This window comes from Microtus oregoni, unplaced genomic scaffold (genome assembly GCF_018167655.1).
Source record: "Microtus oregoni isolate MIOR12 unplaced genomic scaffold, Mior012 000002F_ref0000024, whole genome shotgun sequence".
NCBI lineage: Eukaryota > Metazoa > Chordata > Mammalia > Rodentia > Cricetidae > Microtus > Microtus oregoni.
Genome location: NW_024543061.1, coordinates 88,842,738 through 88,860,540, shown reverse-complemented (window position 1 = coordinate 88,860,540; position 17,803 = coordinate 88,842,738). Strand labels below are relative to the sequence as shown.

Here is a 17,803-nt window from a genome sequence, read left to right as displayed (position 1 = left end):
TTGCCTTAGACAGTGTTTGAAGGCTGGATTACCCAGCAATAGCAGCAGACCCTCCTGACTCTCAAGAGGGTTGTAGAAACATTTCGTGATCCGTGCTGAGCACTAGTCCTAGAATGGAGAGAATGTCTGCCTTGGTGACTTTAAAATTCTCAGACCATGCTGTCTATATAAGGACGCTCTGATTTTTGATCCCTTCTGTGAATGACTTTCCTACTAAAACACAATATGAATTTCAGATGAGAAGACAAACCTCACAGTTTTGTATGCCAGCCTAGAAATTTAATTTAAAGACACTCAAAAATAATCGAGAATTTGAAAAGGTTCATTTGTCATAGTAAACTTAGACAAAAGTAGACGTTTATCATTTTCAGTAAATCTGCAGACTTTTTAAAATTTATTTTATCTATTTAATGTGTATGGTTATTTTGCCTGCATGTATGTCTGCATACCACTTGCATGCCTGATCCTGGAACTGGAGTTAGAGACGACAGTGACCTGTCATATGTGTGCTGTGACTCCAACCTGGACCCTCTGGAAGAGCAGCCAGTGCTCACAACCTCTGAGCCACCTCTCCAGCTCTGCAGAGGTTTTTTTTGTTTGTTTGTTTGTTTTTGTTTTGTTTTTAAGGCAGGGTCTCACTCTGGAGCCCTGGTTAGCCTGGAACTCAAGTAGACCAGACTAGTCTCAAACCCATAGAGATTTGCCTGCCTCTGCCTTCAGAATCCTAGGACTAAGTATGTGCCCCATCACACCTGATTCTGAATATGTTTGCATTAGTGTAGTAGTGCCTTCTGGGATTTGTTGCTTTACTTATTTACTTTGAGTAAATGAAGCAAAACTCCTAAAAGAAAAAAATAGATTAAAAACGAGAGGGAGCTGGACCTGACGAGTCTCAGCCCTCGGAGGCTCTGAGGTGAGAAGCTCCAGAGGTCAGGACAAGCTGTGCTACAGAAAGACTTTGAGGCCAGACTGCTAAACTAGAGAGGTGGGGGAGAGGCAGGAAGGGAAAGAGAAGATGAACAAATGCAGAGTGGTTAGCTTCTATTTAGAGAGGTAATATTTGCATTTTTTTTTTCTGAGAGTAACCTCATGACAGGTTTTGGGTTTAGGCCATATAGACACGGTGGTTTCTATGAGGAAGGAACGCAGGGAGGTAGTTTCAGGTAGTGCGTGTTGAAATCGGTTTTGGTTTTATGATGGTGATGATAGTAGTAATAAACACCTTTAAGTTTTTCCCTCTTAATATTTTTTGTTCCTTTATATCAGTGAGGATTAGAATGATTTTCTCCACATTTGTCTTGATAGTATTGGTTAACTGTATGTGTGTGTGTGTATATATATATATACACACACACACATATGTATATATATATGCACATATATATACATAGTGAAAGTAAGTGGTACATGTAGAATTTGATTTTTAAGATTTATTTATTTGTATATGTGGTTTTGCCTGCATGCATGTATATTTTATTTTAATTAAAACCTTTTTGTTTGTCTGATTTTTTTGAGACAGAGTCTCACTCTGTAGTTCTGGCTGGCCTGAAACTTGAAATAGATCAGTCTGGTTTTGTTTGTTTTTTCGAGATAGGGTTTCTCTGTGTTACTTTGGAGCCTGTCCTGGAAGTCACTCTGTAGACCAGGCTGGCCTCAGACTCACAGAGATCCACCTGCTTCTGCTTCCCAAGCTTGACCGCACAGAAACCTATTTACCTGTTTCCCTGGTGCTCGGATTAAAGACAAACACCATTTCAAATGGTGTCAGATGCTTGCTTTGACATTGCTAATGCCTAAGTCATCTGGAACTACTCTAGAATGTCTGCCAGTTATCTCTGGACGAATTTGACTAAATACTTGCTTTTGGTTGGTAATACAGGAATAGTGTTTAGTATGGAGTTCACTGGGATATAATTGCTCATAAAACGCTAGCTATATTTTCATTATCATAGTTGTTTGAAGTATCCTCAGGTTCTTCGCTGGGATTTAAAGTGTTCTTGGAACTCTTGTGTAGACATCCAAAAGTAAGTTCCTAAAGTTGTGACAGTGTGTGCATGCAGTTGTGCAGGGTGCTTGTGTTCAAGTGTTGAGGTCAAAAGATAACTTTCTGAAGTCAATTTTTTCTTCCACCATATGTGGGCTACTCGGTAACTTCAAAGTCGCCATGGCCTACATAGCAGGGACTTTGTCTCAATCAAACAGAGGAAAACAAATCTCATATCTGTCTCCAGTCATTTACTTATTTCCTTCAGAAGTAGTTACCACATTCTTGTTTATTGTTTATATTGCCATGGGTATTTTTGTGTACTGTGACATATTATAATCTTAAATGTATCTTCCTAGATTTGAGCTTTTCTTTTTCAGAAAGACAGTTTTTATTTCTAAAATCTGTCATTAACTTTTAGTGAGTAACAATAGTCTCCTCCACATCTCACGAGGTTGTCTGTGTAGCCGGCAGGGTCTGGCCGTCAGGAGACTAGGCTAGAGAGGTAGGTACCCTAGGGTAGCTCTGCCTTGCTGCTGGTGCTGGTAACAACTTGCTTCAGTTCATCTACAGTGATCTTGTCCAGGTCAGACATTGCTGGAGCCTGTGGCAGGACGGAGCCAGTAGCAGTTGGGGCTGAAGCAAAGGCAACAGCATAGCCTGGCCTCCCTGCCTCCAGAATCACAGAGGGATACAGCTGGACAGACCGTTTGAACTTTTTTAAAAGTGAGTCATATAGCGCAGGGTGGCCTTGAACTCTATGCAACCAAGGATCCTAGTTGTATGCAGTACTTTCAAGTGGACCTGAGGCTTTGTGCAATGCTAGGCAGTTTCTCTGCCCCCTGCTGTAGACCCCAGCCCTGCTTTTAATGTTTCTAAAGTTAGGTTAACATGTAGATTTTAGGAAATCAACCAGTTACTGAATGTGGACTGTTCCATTTTTTTTAATTTAAAAATCTTCGGATGTTCTTTCTTTTAATATCTGTATTATAAATAAGCTTGTCATCTGGATGTGGTGGTGTATGCCCATAATTAAGTACTCTAAGGATGATGGATTGCTCTGAGTTCAAGGGCCCCCCTGGTCTGTAGAGTAAGACATTTTCTCTGTCTGTCTGTCTGTCTGTCTGTCTCTGTCTCTCATAAGACATTCTCTTAAGGAAAAAAAAACCCAAAAAGCAAAAAAGCTTAAGCCAACTTGTCAGTGTGGTTGCTTTCTTTTATGAGTTTGCTTTTACCTTGTCAGGTTACTCCAAAACTTAGCACTCTCAAGTATATGCTGTAGAACTGTGCTTAGCATGAATGAAGCGTGGTGTTCCATCCTGAGCATCAAACCAGTTCACCTGCAGAATCTCTTCCGGTTCCCTTCCCGGAGGATCCCTGCGTCCCCCTTGACCTAATTAGGCTTTCTTAGCTCTTTTGTCTGCTGTAGCCTTTGTGAAGACACCTGGATTCTCAGGTTTTAAAAAGCAATTAGGCATGGATTTTTGTTGTTGTCGTTGTTGCTTGTTTGTTTTTATAGTTTATGATGATCTTGAGAGGAGAGTGATGGTAGTATTGGAATTTAAAAATAAAAAGGAGAAAGAGAACAGGACAGTAGTGGGGAGGACTGGAAAGTGCTGATAAATTATGTAAGGAAAGCGTTTGGCTTTGGTCAGAAATTCAGCTGCTAGTCAGCTGTGAGTGAACCCATCTGGCATACTTTTTCATTATTCTTCTGAAATATTCATGGGCTCCCACAGTCCCTGCCTTGTTTCCATTAGGTTCTTACATGGTCTCATCTTCCAGAGACTGCTGTGGATTTACAGTAGGTTGGCCTTGTTTTCTTTCCATGCTGCTTCGGATATAATCAATAAAACATAGACACTCGAGGAAAAAATTGGATATCTAATTTCTTTTTGGCAAACTAAGCCATGGAGCAAAGTAAATAGCATAGTTTTTGAGACTAGGAAGCAATGACCAAGGTAATCACTATAATTTATTGTGCTTTAAGATATGTGTAATACTTAAACATCTCTATATGAATCTCTTCTGATCATTAAATAATATTTCTTTTCACTGTGTCTGGCATATACAAGATGATCCCTAGCAGTACAAGAAAAGAATATATAAATAATAATAAATCTGGCCTTCAATGAGTAAATCTGTGGCTTAAAATATACGTATTTTCTAATCTGTGGACAGATTATCATTTTTATTTGTCACTTAGACTTCTGGACAATAAAGAAGTAGGACTGTCCAGATATACCATTTATTTAAATATTTTTATTTATGTATCTTGTGTGGGTATCAGATCCTCTGGAACTGAAGTTGCAGGTAGTTCTGAGCCAAACTCAGATCCTCTGGAAAAGTAATACAGGATCTTAGCCACTGAGCCATCTCTTCAGCCCTCTATCTTTTTGCCTAATAAACTTGAAGCCATTTAAAATAAACAATTTAGCATAATAGTTGTAAAAGTGGATCCTAGAGATGACAGTACCTGAGATCAGATTCTAGTTCTGCCATTTGCAAGTTTTGTGTTCTAAAATATTTAATTAATTAAATTTTAATGTGTGTATCTGTACATCATTTATGTGCCTGATGCCTGCAGAGGCCAGAAGAGAGCACAGATCTGGGAACTGGTATTACAGATGGTTGTGAGCCACCATGTGGTGCTGGGAATTGAACCTGGGTCCTCTGGGAATCTGCTGAGCCGCCTCTTAAGAACAGTCGCACACACAGTTTTTTTGTTTTTGTTTTTGTTTTTTATTTATTATGTGTACAGTATTCTCAGTATTCTGTCTGCATGTATGTCTGCAGGCCAGAAGAGGGCACCAGACCTCATTACAGATGGTTGTGAGCCACCATGTGGTTGCTGGGAATTGAACTCAGGACCTTTGGAAGAACAGGCAATGCTCTTAACCGCTGAGCCATCTCTCCAGCCCCCCCCCCCCCACACACACACAGTTTTTAAAAAGAAAATCTAAGAATGGATTGAGGTTGTCAGCTCAGGCTTAGCTGCCAGCAGTCTGAAACAACAGCCTGACAACAGTCTGGACACCAAGTACCGTAGATTAGTACAGCCTGATGTTTACAGAGAAAATGTTGTAGGGCATTGAGAGCACTGTGGAAGACCAGTCTACTTCTGGACGAAGATAACCTGGTTCATCCTTCTCACCTGACATCAGAAGCCTCTGTCTGGGGTGCTCTGACGGTAGGCTGTGAAGGGCTGCCTGCCTGGCTGCTAGATGAGTTTTAGGAGTGTAAAGCCTCAGGTGATCCAGAGCAACTCTGTAGTTGGCTACAAGACACAAAAATTCTAGCCTCGCATTAATATGAACTTCTGGATGAAGTTTGGTGTCTCCATTTTCCAACAGGTGAACAGGAAGCTGGATAGCATTGTCAGTTTCCCTTGGAGAGCAAGGAGCAGTAACACCTCAGAATGGCAGCTAAGTATCAGATGAGTGCTGATGCTTGCTTTTGGGCCATAGTGAACAACTCCATCCTGATTGGTCTAGGAGATACTTAGAACCTACAGCTAGGTATCAAACTGGCAAAATTGTCAGTGCCGGTGGCCTCAGGCTTCGTATAAAAATGGAATGTCAAACATAAATGAATACTATGCAGTCCTTTATTTAAACTATTTGTCAATATAGCTACCTTCAGGCTTTTAAAATTTTTTATTTATTATTATTACAGAGTGGGGAGGTCACATTTGTACATGCCATGGTGCTAATATGATGGTCGAGAACAACTTTTGGGAGTCACTTCTCCCCTTCCATGTTTATGTAAGTTCTGGGGGTGGAACCTAGGTCTCCAGGCATGTAATGCAAGTGTCTTCGCCCACTGGACCATCTTACTACCCTGCCTGTTATTTTAAGATAGAGTCCCGGGTAGCACAGCCTGGTCTTGATTGGGCTTTGTAGCCAAAACCAAAAACTGATCTTCCTGCTTCTGCCTCCTTTAAAAGTATCGTCAGAGGACAGATTGAGAGGCCTCCTCAGTTCACAAATGCCCAAGTGTAGTTTAGAGGTCTTCTTTTACCCCTTACTATGAAGACTTGATAACGTTAACCATAGATGTCTTTCTCTTTTCTTATAAACAGAATAAAGTAAATTCACTGACTGGTAGAATAGGATGGTATATTCGTTACTTGTTTCGTTGCTCTGCCAAAATACCTAATAAACAACTTGTCTTAGCCACATTTCTGTTGTTGTGATACAACACCATGACCAGAGCAACTTATACAGCATTTAATTGGGCTTGTGGTTTCAGAGGGTTAGAGTCCATGATCATCATGGCAGGGAGCGTGACATCGGATAGGAAGGCATGGCACTGGAGCAGTAGCTGGTCCAGTATAGTGCAGAAATAGACTCCAGAATTTAACACATCTTAATATTGCATGTCTGGGATGTAACAATTGCTAAATATTATACCAGATGTTATGTTGTACCCCTGTAATCTGAGCATTTGGGAGGTGGTGGATAAAGGGTCCAGAAGTTCAAGGTCATCCTCAACTACAAAGGAATTTTAAGGCCAGCCTGTGCTACATGAGACCTTGTGTCAAACCAGCAAAAAGACATGTCTGAATATCATCTTAGACCTCTAGGTTAAAGGTGATTCAGCTTTGAAACTGGGCAGATAGTTCATCAATTAAGAGCACTTGTTGCTCTTCAAAACACCTGAGTTAAACTGCCAGCACCCACCTGATGGTTCACAGCCATCTTGTCTCTAGTTCCAGGTGGATTAAATACCCTCTTCTGACTTCTGTGGGCACCATGTGATGCACATATGTGTGGTGCACATGCATGTGGTGCACATACATACATGTATGTGGGCTAAACACGCACATAGGAAATGAAAAAATTTTGAAAAAGATTCAGCTTTAGGGTGCTAATATTTCAGAGAAACAAAAGACATGTATTGGGCTAACCACTCACATATAAAATGAAAAAATTTTGAAAAAGATTCAGCTTTAAGGTGCTAATATTTCAGAGGAACAGAAGACACTCAATTCGAAAAAAAATACCAGGCCCAGATCCATTATGTTTCTATAAGAGCAAAAAACCTAATATGCATAGTAAAACCACCATAATTTGTAGTAATATTTTGCTTGTAATCTAACAAATAAAGCTTGCCTGAAGATCAGAGTGCAGAGCTAAGCCATTAGTCATAGAGGTCAGGCAGTGGTGGCGCACACCTTTAATCCCAGGACTCGGGAGACAGAGGCTGTGGGATTGTGTGTTCAAGGCCACCCTGGGCTACAAGAGATTGACTCTGTCTAAAAGAGAAACAGAGCTCACACACAAGTGATCTCAGCACTTGGGATCCCATACCTTTAATCCCAGCACTAGGGAGGTGGAGACAGAAATGATATGGCTGGACGGAGAGAGGAATATTAGGTGGGAGAATTCAGTCTGAGATGCAGTCTGAGGATCCAGTCTGAGAGGCGGTCTAAAGTTTTATAAAAACAGCAGCAGTCTGGGTTTTTATTATTAAGAGCAATTAGAATTCGTGCTACACATAATTGTCAGCAAGTGCAGCTCCAGGGGATCCAATACCCTCACACAGACATACATTGAGGCAAAACACCAATGCACATAAATAAAAATAGATGATTAAAACTTAAAAAAAAAAGGGCCGGAGAGATGGCTCAGTGGTTAAGAGCATTGCCTGCTCTTCCAAAGGTCCTGAGTTCAATTCCCGGCAACCATCTGTAATGAGGTCTGGTGCCCTCTTCTGGCCCCCAGACATACACACAGACAGAATATTGTATACATAATAAATAAATAAACATTAAAAAAATCCTAAAGAATCTCTGAATCATTTATTTTAAAAGGGTAAATATTAAGATATATCTCAGTAAAGCTTTTTTAAAAAAACCTCAATTTGTACATGCACATCTGTTGTCGTTACTAACTTTCCAGTCATTTAATGGGAAATTATATGAGCAAACAAAAGTCAATAGATCTGGTTGTATTTTAGGGAATCTTAATGACCTAGAAGTTGCTAATTGCATATATTAAGGTAAGCATTGAAAGATTATTTTATTCTCATTGAAAATATAAAGTGATTGTGATATACTGGAAAATATAGGCTGAACTCTTATTTGATAGTTTGATTTTGAGGAATTTTGTCATTTGTGTGTGTGTGTGTGAGTATGTGAGTGTGTGAATGATCCCAATCTGGCCTCAGTCTCCTAGGTGTAATACCTTGCACGGGTTCTTTCACATATGTTGTGGACAGAACTGCCTATGTTTATCTGCTCAGATCTTATTTAGTATGTCCTCTGTTTCTGGTACTTCAAAGTCATCCTATAGAAAAGCTGTGTTGTTTGAACTGAAAGGATCACCAGGAAAGGCCATGCAGTGTTTTTAACTTCAGATAGCAGCTCCATAGCTATGCATGTAGATTTATTAATATTTCTTTTACATTTGCTACCTTCTGAAGTTAGTGACACATCCTGACTAGTCCTCATATTCAGAAAGAAGTACAATACATTTGGTTTATCTGTTTTCTCCTACTATGTCTCCTTCCAAGTTATTTCCATAGAAGTGTCATGAACAAAGTTTTTCACATAGATTTTAGCCAGCTTTTTCTTAATCTATTTCCCTAACAACCCTGTTACTGAGCCTTGCTCTTAAGCTGCTCTCAGCAACCTTCCTGGCACAGGTTTAATGCTGATTAGTCCCTTGACAATTCTAGAACCAAGCTTTATGCCAGGATAAAGAATAATCATCAGTTTGCATGTGGTCCAACTGCAGTTGTGGAATCTAGGGTGTGTCACATGGAGATCATATTTTGTTTACCAAGGTGAGGTGAAATTAGCATGGCATGAGCGGGGAAGAGAGGAGCAGGCCATACTAGTCAATTATGACGCAGTAAAGTTATTAACAGTTATCTGATAATGAATCTAATGGGATTGAAAGGTTGACTGAATACTTAATTCAGGCGATCTTTAAGTCGCTTTGGATGGGAAGATAATATATAGTCCTAAAGGCTTAGTTAAAAGTCATGTAAAAGACGTGCTTGCTAATAATTCTAGTAAAAGTGATGTTTGAATGATACTTAAAAACTCAGAGATGGCATTTTAGATACTCTACATGTATGTGTCTCTTACTCAGTTCTGGGTCTGACGTAAGGTGTAAGATGGACCCTTAGTGGAGTGGAACTCTGTCTTTGGGTTTCTGGAGATTTCATAGCCACACTTGAAGACCCTGGCTTCTAGAACTCCTTCATACAAGACTGAGTTGAGGGATGAAAACCCTATTTGGATTTTCTTAGTTTTGGCCCAATAATGTTCTTTTTCTCTTAAAGGATCCTTGTTCTATTTGGCATTTAATTGTCACATTTCCCTAAGCTCCTCTTGGCTATGATAGTTTCTCAGGTGTAGCGATGAGTGGGCGGGCTGCGTCCCCGCCACCCGGCCGCCCACATGGCTAGCTTTAAACCCGAAATAACAACACACAAATTGTATTCTTTTAAGCACTGCTTGGCCCATTATATCTATCCTCTTCTCGGCTAACTCTTGCACCTGGACTAGCCCATTTCTAATAATGTGTAGCACTGAGGTGTGCTTACCGGGAAGATTCTAGCCTACGTCCATCCTGGGTCGGAGTTTCATCGCATGTGTCTGCCTGGGAGAGGGAAGCATGGCGTCTCTGCTCCACAGAGCAGAGCTGTGGAGTCTGAGCTTACTTCTGTTCTGTTTACTCCTCCCACCTATGTTTTAACCTATCAGGGCCAAGCAGTTTCTTTATTGCTTAACCAATGAAATCAACAGATTGTTATATGACACTCCCACATCACTCAGGCTTTGTTGTTTCTGGTTTCTTTGATAGTTTTGGTGAGTATTTACCAGATATGAACCCTCTTGAATGTGATGTTTACTCATGAGACTAGATTTACGGAGTTGTATGTCAAAAGCATGTTTGATCTTATAAGCAAGTATTAAACTGCCTTTCCCACTGGCCGTGGTTGAGCTTCTTGTCTTTCAGCATCCTTGTTAGCATTTTGGGATACTAATTTTTGGACCACACCCTTTCCAATTCATTTTACCATCACACTTCGTTAGCTTTGTTTTAAAATTTTCTTGAAATTAGTCTTAAGATGTATGTGCTTTTCACCTATACAGATAAGTGTTACAGATGTCTGACTGGTATTTGTTATGTTAAAATTACATGGTTTTGCTTGTAAGCTACATATCACTGGTGTTAAGCTGTGTGCTTGACTTGAATGTCTCCAATTTAATTGCTTTTGTTTAATTTTGTATTCTCATTTTCCATTCTTCAGTATCATTTTTGTTTTTTGTTTTTTGCTTTGTTCATAAAGATTTTTGTTTCTGTTACATTATGTAGTTTTGTACCAATGGCTAGAAGCAGATCGTCATGGCAAGAGCCAAGAAACTACAAATACGACTTCAGGTAAAAATAGTTTAAAAATGAATGGGGTATTAGAAATCATTAATTTTAATTTGCCCCATGTCCCATTGTGAATGTTTCTTAAATTTCTTAGACAAAATTATAGATGATATTTGTATTTTGTTCTCTCATCTGCATCTTAATTTTCATAAAGACCTCACTTCACGCCTTGAAAAAACATATTTACTAGTCTAAGCTGCCTTGGCATGTAGTTTCTATTCCCTTAGGAAGAGAGGCTTAATTGAAGCTTAAATTTATTAGATTACTTTGCAATATTATTTAAAATTAGGCCTGTATATAGTTATAGCAAAGATACTTACATTGTAGCTATGTTTTGGCAATGATAAAAATGTAACATAGGGTCCTTACAAGTATATAAATACTTGAAGAAATTTATACTCCTTATTTGTTTCAGGACTATAGTTAAAAGGTGAATTTTAATTTAAGGGTGTTAATATGTGATTTCCATTTTATGTGAATCTAAAAATCTCAAACCTAATAACTTTTTTCTGCTTATAAATCCTAAACTAGTGTCATACAAAATATGCATTCAAAATGAAAAGAGTAGGTTGTTCTTCCAGCTCCCAGGTCCCTAAGGTAATTCTAGAACTCTTTTTTTTCTCCCACTGATGTTAGTAAGAATAGAATAACTGCATTTACTGATTTCTGAATCCTTACCAGTGATGCCAGATTCTATCCTAATTTCTTTCAAAATATTATTTGCCAAGACAGCTGTACATACAGCAGTGATCTTTCTTGTTGCTCTTCTTTTTTTTTCACACAATATTAAGAGAAACTGGTGCTGGTGGTGCTAATAGTTGTGGTGGTGCTGGAGGTGGCGATGGTGGAGGTGCTGGAGGTGGTAGAGGTGCTGGAGGTGGAGGTGGCGGTGGAGGTGAAGGTGGAGGTGGTGTTTGTAGAGGATACATGCTACTGTTTGTGTTTTGTGTCTTTGTGAAATTCTTTTTGGGGATAAATTGGTTGTGCCTTGAGAAGGCTGGTGGTTCCACAGGCAACAGAACAATTATATTAAAAATAACACTATTGGCTGCTGGGTGTGGTGGCACATGCCTTCAACCCCAGCGCTTGGGAGGCAGAAGCAGGCAGATCTCTTGAGTTTCAGGCCATCCAGGTCTGAGATCTACGAGAATCAGGGCTGTTACACAGAGAAACCCTGTCTCAGAAACAAAAAAAGAAAAGAAAAGAAAGAAGCTATTATGACTTCATTTATTTATCTTCTGCCCCATTTATAAATTGATGTCTAGATGAAGATGTTAATTTTAACCTTGCATAGGCCGAAATTCATTAAAAGGTAAATATTACAAGTAGTTTTATCCTGGGTTATGTTCTGTTTCTATTTCTGTGGTATTTTACAGTTTGCTTATAGTTATGGGTAAAAACAGACATTTGACTGATTGTTTTTTGATACAAGGTCTGCCTATTTTGTCCTTACTAACCTAGAGCTCACTCTGTAGACCAGGCTGGCCTTGAGCTCACAGAGATCTGCCTGCCTCTGCTTCCCAAGTGCTGGAATTAAAGTGTGTACTGGCATGCTCAGCTGAGTAGCATAGGTTTTTAGAACCAGAGGACCTTTTTCTTGTCTATTTGCTTATTTATTATTTAAAGACCTAAAGTGATGTGAAATCTACTGTTTTTTTAAACCAAGAAGATATAAAATAGCTTACTGTTCACACAAACATCTAGTATCTTAAGAACATCATTTACCCAGAAGTCAACAATTTTGAATCCTGAATCCTGTGTTCCTCATTCACAGTGACTCATGGACAGGGTAACGTTTATCTCAACTTTTGCTCATTAGGTAACCTAGGAGCAGGGCATACAAATTGATAAATTTCTTAAAGCATTTATTTATTTGTCTGTCTGTTTATTTATTGAGAAAGAACTCAACTCTGTCGCCTAGGCTGGCCTGGAATTCACTATGTAGCCCAAGTTGGCCTACGATTCACAGTGATCTTCATGCCTCTGCCTCTCAAACAACTACTGGAATTATAGGCTTGAAAAAACCACACTTAGTTTTGGCGTTCCTTTAGCAGTTTCTCTCCTGGAAGTAGAAGCTCTCAACTCTTAGAATATGGAACTACTTACTAGAAAGATACAGGAGAATCCAAAGAAAATGACCATTTGTTAAGGTCTTCAATTAGAAGCCATACTTTATTTGTTTTCAGTAAATACATTTAAATTATGTGCTTTATTCATAAAAGTTTCTATACATTTAATATTGTTTCCAACAAGGTATTTGTGTGTAACATTTCCTTTATGTGAGTTTTTAAAACTTACACAACTCAAGGCTGTTTTAGTATCTTATCTTTTCTTATTTTTATCCCAAGTGGAAACTGAGTCAAATCTAAAAAGATGTCAGTGCCACTTCTAAATCCGACTGCTTTGTGATTCTTTTAATTGTGCAAATTCTGGTAAATTACATTTATATCTTTCTAAGATTGTAGTTTGTACTCAATTAGAACTAAAAAGTAGAAAGCATCCAGGTCTTTAATCCCAGCACTCAGGAGGCAGAGACAGATAGATACAGGACAGCTAGAGCTGATAATAGTCTCAAAAAGACCAAAGAAAAGAAAAGAAAGGAAAACACAGGAAATGGTGAAATTCCTTTGAGGTCTTCTAATCCCTTGATACTAACTTTTTGACATTGAGTATTTAAGATCCATCTGAATCGAGCTATTTTATGAAACTAAGCTATTTGGGGATAACAGTCTTATGGAGATGACAAACAAGTCTAATTATTCTCACCGATTTTTTTTTCTGGGGGAGGTGGTTCAAGACAGGGTTTCTCTATGAAATCCTAGCAATCCTGGAACTTACTCTGTGGACCAGGCCGGCCTTGAATTTAGAGAGCCACGTGCCTCTGCCTCTCAAGTACTAGGATTAAATGTGTGTGCCACCCGTATGGAGTTATATTTTCTACTGTTAACTTTCTAGAAATTTGGCAGGTAACAACTTGGGTATAGAATTACTTATTTCTTTAAAAAGTTAATGTATTTAATGTGTTTTACCCATTAGACAGCCCGCAGTGATGTTTCTGGTGTTGCTGATTTGGTCACTGAAAACCTGTATGTAAAGCCCTGTCTGTCAGACCCTTTTGCGGCAACGTAAACAAAATCGCCTACTCTACTGCAGCATTGGGTTTGTGTATAAAACTTCAATATCATAGCCATCAGTTTAAATCAGGTTTAATCAAGATTTCTTCAGTGAAGTGTTTCTGTATACGTTTTTATCATCTTATGTTGAAATGAGTATAATAATTACATGCACCACTGTTATTAGCATATTTTGATTTTTAGTGTTAAATATAGCTGAGATTTTAAATTTTAGATTCTAGTCCAGGTGGCGGCTGCACAGGCTTTTAATACCAGCACTGGGTGAGCAAAGGCAGCTGGATCTCTGTGAGTTCAAGACCAGCCTGGTCTACAAAGTAAATTCCAGGACAGCCAAAGTTACACAGAGAAATTGTCTAAAAAAAAAAAAAAAAAAAAAAAACAAGCAAACAAAAAATTCAAATTCTAAAGTTTTTAAGTACAGGTTTCTTTTTCTTTGTCTTTTATTTTTTAAATTTTTTTAAAAAATATTTATTTATTTATTATGTATACAATGTTCTGTCTGTGTGTATGCCTGAAGGCCAGAAGAGGACACCAGACCTCATTACAGAGAGTTGTGAGCCACCATGTGGTTGCTGGGAATTGAACTCAGGACCTTTGGAAGAGTAGGCAATGCTCTTAACCTCTGAGCCATCTCTCCAGCCCCCTATTTTTTAAATTTTTGTTTACTATTTCTTTTTTGAGCTTTTAAGACAAAGTCTTACCATGTAACCTTGACTAGCCTGGGATTTTCACTATATAGAATTTACAGAGATCCACCTGCCTCTGCCTCTTGAGTGCAGACTTTTTATTGATAGTTCCTCAGTTGACAATAGTTTTAAAATAAGGTTGTTAAGTATAATCAGTAAATGTTTTAAAAAATATACGTGTATATTAGCCAGGCACAGTACCACATACCTTTAATCCCAACACTGAGCAGAGGCAGGGAGATTTCTGAGTCTGAGGCCATCCTGCTCTATAGAGCAAGTTTTGGGACAGTCAGGGCTATACAGAGACACTCTGTCTTGGGAAAAAAAATAATTTTATACATATAGCAAATATTTTTTTAAATTATTTTGTTTTTTAAGTTCCAGTTATTCATTGATTATTAATTATTTGTTGTAGGCGAAAATTTTGACCAGAGTCCTTTGAGAAGAACGTTCAAATCAAAAGTTCTGGCCCATTATCCTCAGAGCATAGAATGGAACCCTTTTGATCAAGATGCAGTGAACATGGTATAGTTTTTTTCTTTTTCTCTCCTATTTGTTTAGCATTCCTTTTATCTGAATAGAATATAAATGGTAAATGTCTGTATTATTTAATACAATTAATCCTTTAAATTCTGTGAAAATAGTAATTTTAAGATTTTATTTTTTAATGTACATGTCTACTTTTTGTGTGCTACATGTGTATGAGTGTCCACAGAGGCCAGACGAGGGCATCAGACCCGCTGGAGCTGGAGCTAGAGGGTCAGTTCAGGTCCTCTGGAAGAATATCAAATGCTCTTTCTCTGCACAGACCCCTAGAAATACAATACTGTCTGTCTTTACAGATGGGGAAACTGAGTCTCAGAGAAGATACTTTCTCAGGTTTTCCACAGCAGTTCTCACAGTATATTGCTTGTTAGGAATACAGAACCTCAAGTCCATTTCATTTCCTACTGTTAAGCTGTTTGGGGTTTGTATTAATACATAGATGCTTGGTAAACAGTGATGAACCACTCTGCTTGAGGGACGGAGCACAGTGTTTCCACATATCAAGGAATAATGTGTGGTGGGTTTGTATTGTCATTTTTCACAGGCATCATGAAGATGGAAAGGAACTTTTACACTGTGTATATGTCCATGGGCTCGGTTATACCCTTGGAAGTGGAAGACAACTAGGAAGAGTCCGTTCTCTCTTTCTGCCTTGTATGTCCTGGTGACCAAACTCAGTTGTCAGGTTCGGTCATGAGTATCTTTTTACCCACTGAGCCTTCTTGCCAACAATATTTTTTTTCTTCAGTAGACAGGATTTCACTGTAGCCCAGACAGCCTTGTGATTTTGGCAGTCTTTCTGCCTCAGCCTCTCAGGTGCTGTGCTGGTAAGGAACTTAGATGCATCATTTAAACAGATTTAACGCAATGCCCAGCAAAATCCCAGCAAAATTCTTCAAAGACCTCAAAAGAAGGGTACTCAATTTCACATGGAAAAACAAAAAACCCAGGATAGCCAAAACAATCCTGTACAATAAAAGAACTTCTGGAGGCATCACAGTCCCTGACTTCAAACTCTACTACACAGCTACAGTACTGAAAACAGTCTGGTATTTGCATAAGAACAGACAGGAGGACCAATGGAACCGAGGAGAAGACCTGGATATTAATCCACACATCTTTGAACACTTGATCTTTAATAAAGAAGCAAAAAATATCAAATGGAAAAAAGAAAGCATATTTACCAAGTGGTGCTGGCATAATTGAAATCAACATGTAGAAGGATGAAAATAGACCCATATCTATCACCATGCCCAAAACTCAAGTTCAAATGGATCTAAGACCTCAACATAAAGCCAGCCACACTGAACCTTATAGAAGAGAAAGTGGGAAGTACACTTGAATGCATTGGCACAGGGACCCACTTCCTAAGTATAACCCCAGCATCACAGTGAGAGAAACAATTAATAAATGGGACCTCCTGAAACTGAAAAGCTTCTGTAAAAAAAATCTTTCTAATAAAAAGGATATGGAGTGTTAGAATTATAGAATTTGGAAAGGGGAATTGCTAAAACTCAAACCAAAAAATGTAATTCCAGCACTTGAGAAGTAGAGGCAGTAGAATTCATTATCATCTACTCATTCGTTAAAATCCAGCCAGGACTACATAGAACTCTTTGAAAATACCACCCAACCAAATAAATAAATAAATGGAAAAAAATAAATTCAATAAAATTCTAGCCAAACTGCCCAGAAGGTGAGATAATTAAGGACCCTTGGTCACTCATACTAGAAGAAGGATATGGACAGCATTGTCCAGTGTTTGGTTACAAGACACATCTTATTGTTAGTTATCTTATTGTTAGTTGAAGAGGATATTATTGGTAAATAACAATATTGTTGGTTAACAAGAGACATAAGAGCCATGGTAAGCAAATTGTGATTATCTCTTAGGTTGTCTGAGAGATATGTCTTTGTTCCTGGTAATTTATGTAATTCATCATATTTTCCAATTCACAATTCCCAGAATTAGAAATACAAATTTTGCCTTTTTAGTTTGTAGAAAAGCATTTAAGAAAAATTCTTACATCTGTTATCTGTGTCATAGGAAGTCTTTCTTCACTTGAATATAACTTTTGGCAAGCTTTCCTTGTAAATGTTTGAATGTGTGCTCAAGAAAGCTACAAACCCTTAACTGAATAGCTGGCCACTTTTCAAAAAAAATTGTGAGCTTTGATTTTCTGATTTGGGTGGTAGGAAAGCTGTCAATAAACTTAAGTCTTAGCCTGCATAGTGACATAACCTTAGCACATGGAAGATAGAGACCGAAGGATCAAGAATTCAAGTTCATTCTTGGCTGGCTACATAGAAGGTTCATGACCAGACTGGAATACATGAGACCCTATCAACAAAACAAAAACAAAAACAATAATTAAAAACAACAAAAAACATGAAAAAAAAATCAAATTTGACCTTTTTAAAAGCAGTGTCTTTGCCTGTCGCTGCATTTCCACACTGCCCACTTGATATGAAAGGGGAACTTCTGGGGAGCTACAGACATGTCTCCGCAATTAAGAGCTCTTGTTGCTCTTACAGAGGACCTGGGTTTACTTTCCGCACCCAGTGTAGCAGCTCACAGCTGTCTGTAACTCCAGTTCCAGGGAACCTGGCACTCTCTTTAGGCTTTCTGAGGTACCAAGCAGGTACATGGTGTGCATACATATATAAAAACAAAACACTTAAAATAAAAATAAATAAATCCTTTTTAAGAAGATACAGAGAGCCAGGCATGGTAGCAAGCCTTTACTTCTAGCCCCTGGGGAGGTAGCGCTAGGAGGATCAGTAACTCAAGACCATTGTTGGCCACATAACAAGCCTGACCACGTAAGATATGTTTTACAAACAGTAAATAAGTAAGCAAGCAAGATAATTGGCATAGCAATGTATGATTTGGGTAGATTTGTCAGTCTGCACTCCCATTGGAATGGTTCACAGACTAGGGGGCTATCCGGTGAAGACTGATCCTCTCAGGTCTGTTTCCTAGGCTGGGCACGAAGCTTAGTCTCCATCTGATCTGCCAGCAGCCTGACAGCTTCAAGTCAGGCAGGTTTTTGTTGT

General features: G+C 38.7%; 1 protein-coding gene across 5 annotated transcripts in view; it reads left to right on the top strand.

The window, feature by feature from the left end:
• Positions 1-17,803, top strand: part of Dennd5b (DENN domain containing 5B) — a 116,499-nt gene that overhangs the window by 11,303 nt on the left and 87,393 nt on the right. For 2 of the 5 annotated variants that reach the window (XM_041630247.1, XM_041630227.1), the window contains exons 2-3: positions 10,318-10,383; positions 14,616-14,725. The exons of 1 other annotated variant lie outside the window; for it this stretch is intronic. In XM_041630247.1, coding sequence (XP_041486181.1) covers positions 10,318-10,383; positions 14,616-14,725 — 176 coding nt within the window. The remainder of the gene's footprint in view (positions 1-10,317; positions 10,384-14,615; positions 14,726-17,803) is intronic. 2 more of the 5 variants (XM_041630258.1, XM_041630236.1) reach the window with 1 other exon arrangement.